This window comes from Oncorhynchus nerka, linkage group LG1 (genome assembly GCF_034236695.1).
Source record: "Oncorhynchus nerka isolate Pitt River linkage group LG1, Oner_Uvic_2.0, whole genome shotgun sequence".
NCBI classification, from domain to species: domain Eukaryota; kingdom Metazoa; phylum Chordata; class Actinopteri; order Salmoniformes; family Salmonidae; genus Oncorhynchus; species Oncorhynchus nerka.
Window position 1 is genome coordinate 47,810,593 of NC_088396.1, and position 3,797 is coordinate 47,814,389.

Consider the following 3,797-nt stretch of genomic DNA (forward strand, 5'->3'; position numbering starts at 1 on the left):
TCTGGACAGCTTTATGCCCCAACAGTTTGTAGACACCGTTTGTCAACGTTATAGTGCAATTCATGTATTGTTTAGTGTTGTGTTGTGTAGTAGCTTCGCTGGCATGCATCTCAAAACATTGGTTAAGTTTGCCCCACCAAGATGTGTTAAAATCCCCACTGCATTAAGTACACCCTTTTAGTGTTTGTTGTCCAAGGCTACCTGGATAAAATGCTTGCTCGCTAGCTGAACTTTATTTCATAGGAAACGATAAGCCAGCTAGTTAACATTAGAATTCTACATCTAGCTACATTACATATTGAACTTCCATCCTCTCAGGCAAGGGGAACAGTGTATTAATTTATGGTTAGATCAAAATCACTGTTATAATCATTGGCTAGTACGGATAATTAAGTCTCCTTCCATGGCTAATTTAGCAAAAGGCCAATTTTTTACTAGCTAGTGTCCACTTTAATAATTATTGCTGCTTCAAGTTCAGTAGCCATACCTCTCCTCTCCCTGTTGGGCATGTGAGATCAGGTGTGCGTGTGGTCTCAATTAAAAAGAGTAGGCTATATCCTATGCATGTGCAGAGAAGTACGGGGCAGTTGTCTATCCAAAGAAATGTATTTTCTAAGTATGTCTAAGCTATAGTACTACATTGCCTAGAAATAAATATTCACATTCCATATTTGTCTCCTCTGAAAATTGTCCTGCTCCTAGAAGTAGGACAATTTTAGTAGGCTATATGCAAAACATAGCGCAAGAGAAAGTGCAAGTGTCCTCTCTCTCTCCTACTCTGCTCTCTTCAAACTACATCTAGCCCATTGGCTGATATAGCCCACTAACACAGATGGCCTAGTATAATGCGCCAGATGAAAATCTATTTCTAAGGTTATTTCTGCACATTTTGATATTTCCTATAGGGCACACAATTTCTTGCTCTAAGCGAGCTGCTTCAAGTATGTTTAAAACCTCTAAAAGGCTAAGCATTTGGGGGTTAATAAACTAACATATGCATTTTTTTAATGTACGACCATGGATCATTTAGCTATTTGATTTAGAATTTTAGGACCCTTTTAGGTATCCAGAATCTGTCGGATGCCGGTCTAGAGGCACGAAAAATTATGTCTGTCAGAGGACACAGATCCAAAACCTCTCTTCAAAGTTACAAGAGGTCAAATCTGGAAGCGAGAAAGTGGTGGAGCACTATTATATCTACAACACAGCAGAAACTCCCCCAGCTAAAAGAATGGCTACATTTCCAGCAGAGTGGAGGAAACAAAACAACATCATTGGGCAAGCCTACAATAAAATGGGGCAATTTTTTCATTTGTGCACATTAAATGGCAACATGAATAAATAATTGGCATGTGTTGATCACTGTAGAAGTAGCGCTAATGCTCTGTTTTTGCATACATTTAATGTTAGCTAGCCTGTAGCTATGTTACTACAGGCTTGCTAACATTAGCTATGTTACCAGTTACCAACACAACTTTTGTCTGAACTAGTTTTTCTGGTGGAATGTATTTATTATGAATTTATTTCTTAAAAGCAACATTTTCAATTTAGATGTGTCTTCCTTTCCTTGCTGTGTTGGCAACCGGTTTATAAAAACAATAAGGCACCTTGGGGGTTAGTGGTATATGGCCAATATACCACGGCTAAGGGCTGTATCCAGGCACTCTGTGTTGCATCGTGCACAAAAACAACCCTTAGCCGTGGTCTATAGGACATATACCACACCCTTTACTACACTTGTTGAAGGCATTGTGTCCCAATGCAGTAACTAGAGGACAATGATAAACAACATATGGCACCTCCAAATGTAATTTTAGAATACTTGCATACTATGTATCATTAAATAACATGGAACAACCACATATTTTGGTATTGGAATTTTTAACCCAAAATGACTACAATGTCTTTTGTAAAAACAAGCTTGTGCCTTCTAATGCCTTCTCCAAGTCATTCCAATCCAATCCAGCAAAATAATTCTGTATCAAAACCACATGTATCTATAATGACAATACTGAGATACTGTAAGTGATGTCAGTGTATTGTTACATGAAAGAAGCAATTAGAGCAATTGTTTAACATAACTATATCCAACCAATGCTTGTAGATTAAAATATATATAAATATAGGAACTATGAACGCCTTAACTTCAGAGTTAAAATATGTTTAGCTGTCACTTTGAACCAAGGATAAAAGAAAGCATAAATGATTGGATTAATTAAGGAATTAACAAGTGGCAGAAAGCCGATGATAAATGATAAATTGTCACTTGAAAAAAATAACATATTTATGAACAAAAATGGAATCCAACAAATGAGATAGTTGAAAACAACAATAGCTAGAGTTTTTGCTGCTTTTCTCTCAGACTTATTTGCCTGTCCAGTTTTAACACCAGACACACAGGCAGCCTCTTTTGAAAATACCTTTCTGGCCTGTGATCTGGCCACCACAAAGATTTTCATATAAAGTGTTATAATAATAGAGCACGGGACAACCATTGTAAATACAAGGTCAATGATATTAACCCAATGTAACTCCTCTACAATAAAACATTCATTCAAACACCTACTGGGTACCTGTACATTTACAAAGTTTTTTATAATAGCAGCACGGTATATGATACAACAACACCAGGTAATGGATATACAACACATCATTCTTGTTATTGTTATTTTAGAGTGGTACAATAAGGGATCACACACAGCAACATAGCGGTCAATAGATATCAATACCAAATTTCCCAGAGATAAAGAAGTACATAAACAAGCAATGTAGAAATAAAACACACAGAAATATTCCCCAAAAACCCAGCATGATTCCATTATTGCTACAGTCGTTACTGGTATCACAATCAGTCCAACCAGGAGATCTGACACAGCCAGAGAGAGGATGAGCAGGTTGGTTGTAGTGTGGAGCTGCTTGAAGTGAGAGATGGAGATGATCACCAGTAGGTTCAAAAATACTGTAACTGCTGAAATCAATGAGAAGAAGATGTACAGTGTTATGTAGATAGATGTCGATAGAAAAACCTTTCTGCAAGAAGAGTTTCTGTCTTGAAAACAGTATTGAACATCTTCATGATTCTCCATTTGTAATAAAGGGTAGAAATGCTGAGGTCCTGCTCCTGTTTGGTCCTGTGTGTGACCCTGTCAGGTGAGTCTTCTGACAAACTCTGAGCTCTGACTCTCTATTTATCCCTGAATAGCTGACAACCACTCCCCTTTCCGGAGTCTCTCTGCACACACAATAGAACACAGAAATCAATTAAAAAAACTGTTGGATAAACAAATAATTTGGGAAAGCTTGACGTAATGTGTGACAGGATTGGATGTTGGTGTGGTCTCCTAGCCTGTCCTTCAACCTTACTGATAGTTAGAGATGAGAGAAAAGTTGCATTTTCTTTCAAATCAAATTTTATTTGTCACATGCGCCAAACAGGTGTGGCCCTTACAGTGAAATGGTTACTTACAAGCAGTTAACAAACAATGCAGTTTTATGAAAAAATAAGTTAAGTAAAAAAATTTAAATAACAGTAGCAAATAATTAGAGAGCAGCAGTAAAATAACAATAGCGAGGCTATATACATACAGGGGGTACAGGTACAGAATCAATGTGTGGATCAATGTGCGGGGGCACCAGTTAGTCGAGGAAATTGAGATAATACTGTATGTACAGTTGAAGTCATACGTTTACATACACTTAGGTTGGAGTCATTAAAACTCGTTTTTCAACCACTCCACAAATTTCTTGTTAACAAACTATAGTTTTGGGAAGTCGGTTAGGACATACACTTTGTGCAT

General features: G+C 37.3%; 1 protein-coding gene across 1 annotated transcript; it reads right to left on the reverse strand.

Annotated features, from left to right (window-relative positions):
• Positions 1-1,563: 1,563 nt before the first annotated feature.
• Positions 1,564-3,309, reverse strand: LOC115124844 (trace amine-associated receptor 13c-like). Its single transcript, XM_029654330.2, has one exon. It carries the CDS (start codon positions 3,084-3,086, stop codon positions 2,130-2,132), a length of 957 nt encoding a protein of 318 aa, XP_029510190.1. The 5' UTR covers positions 3,087-3,309; the 3' UTR covers positions 1,564-2,129.
• Positions 3,310-3,797: the final 488 nt, after the last annotated feature.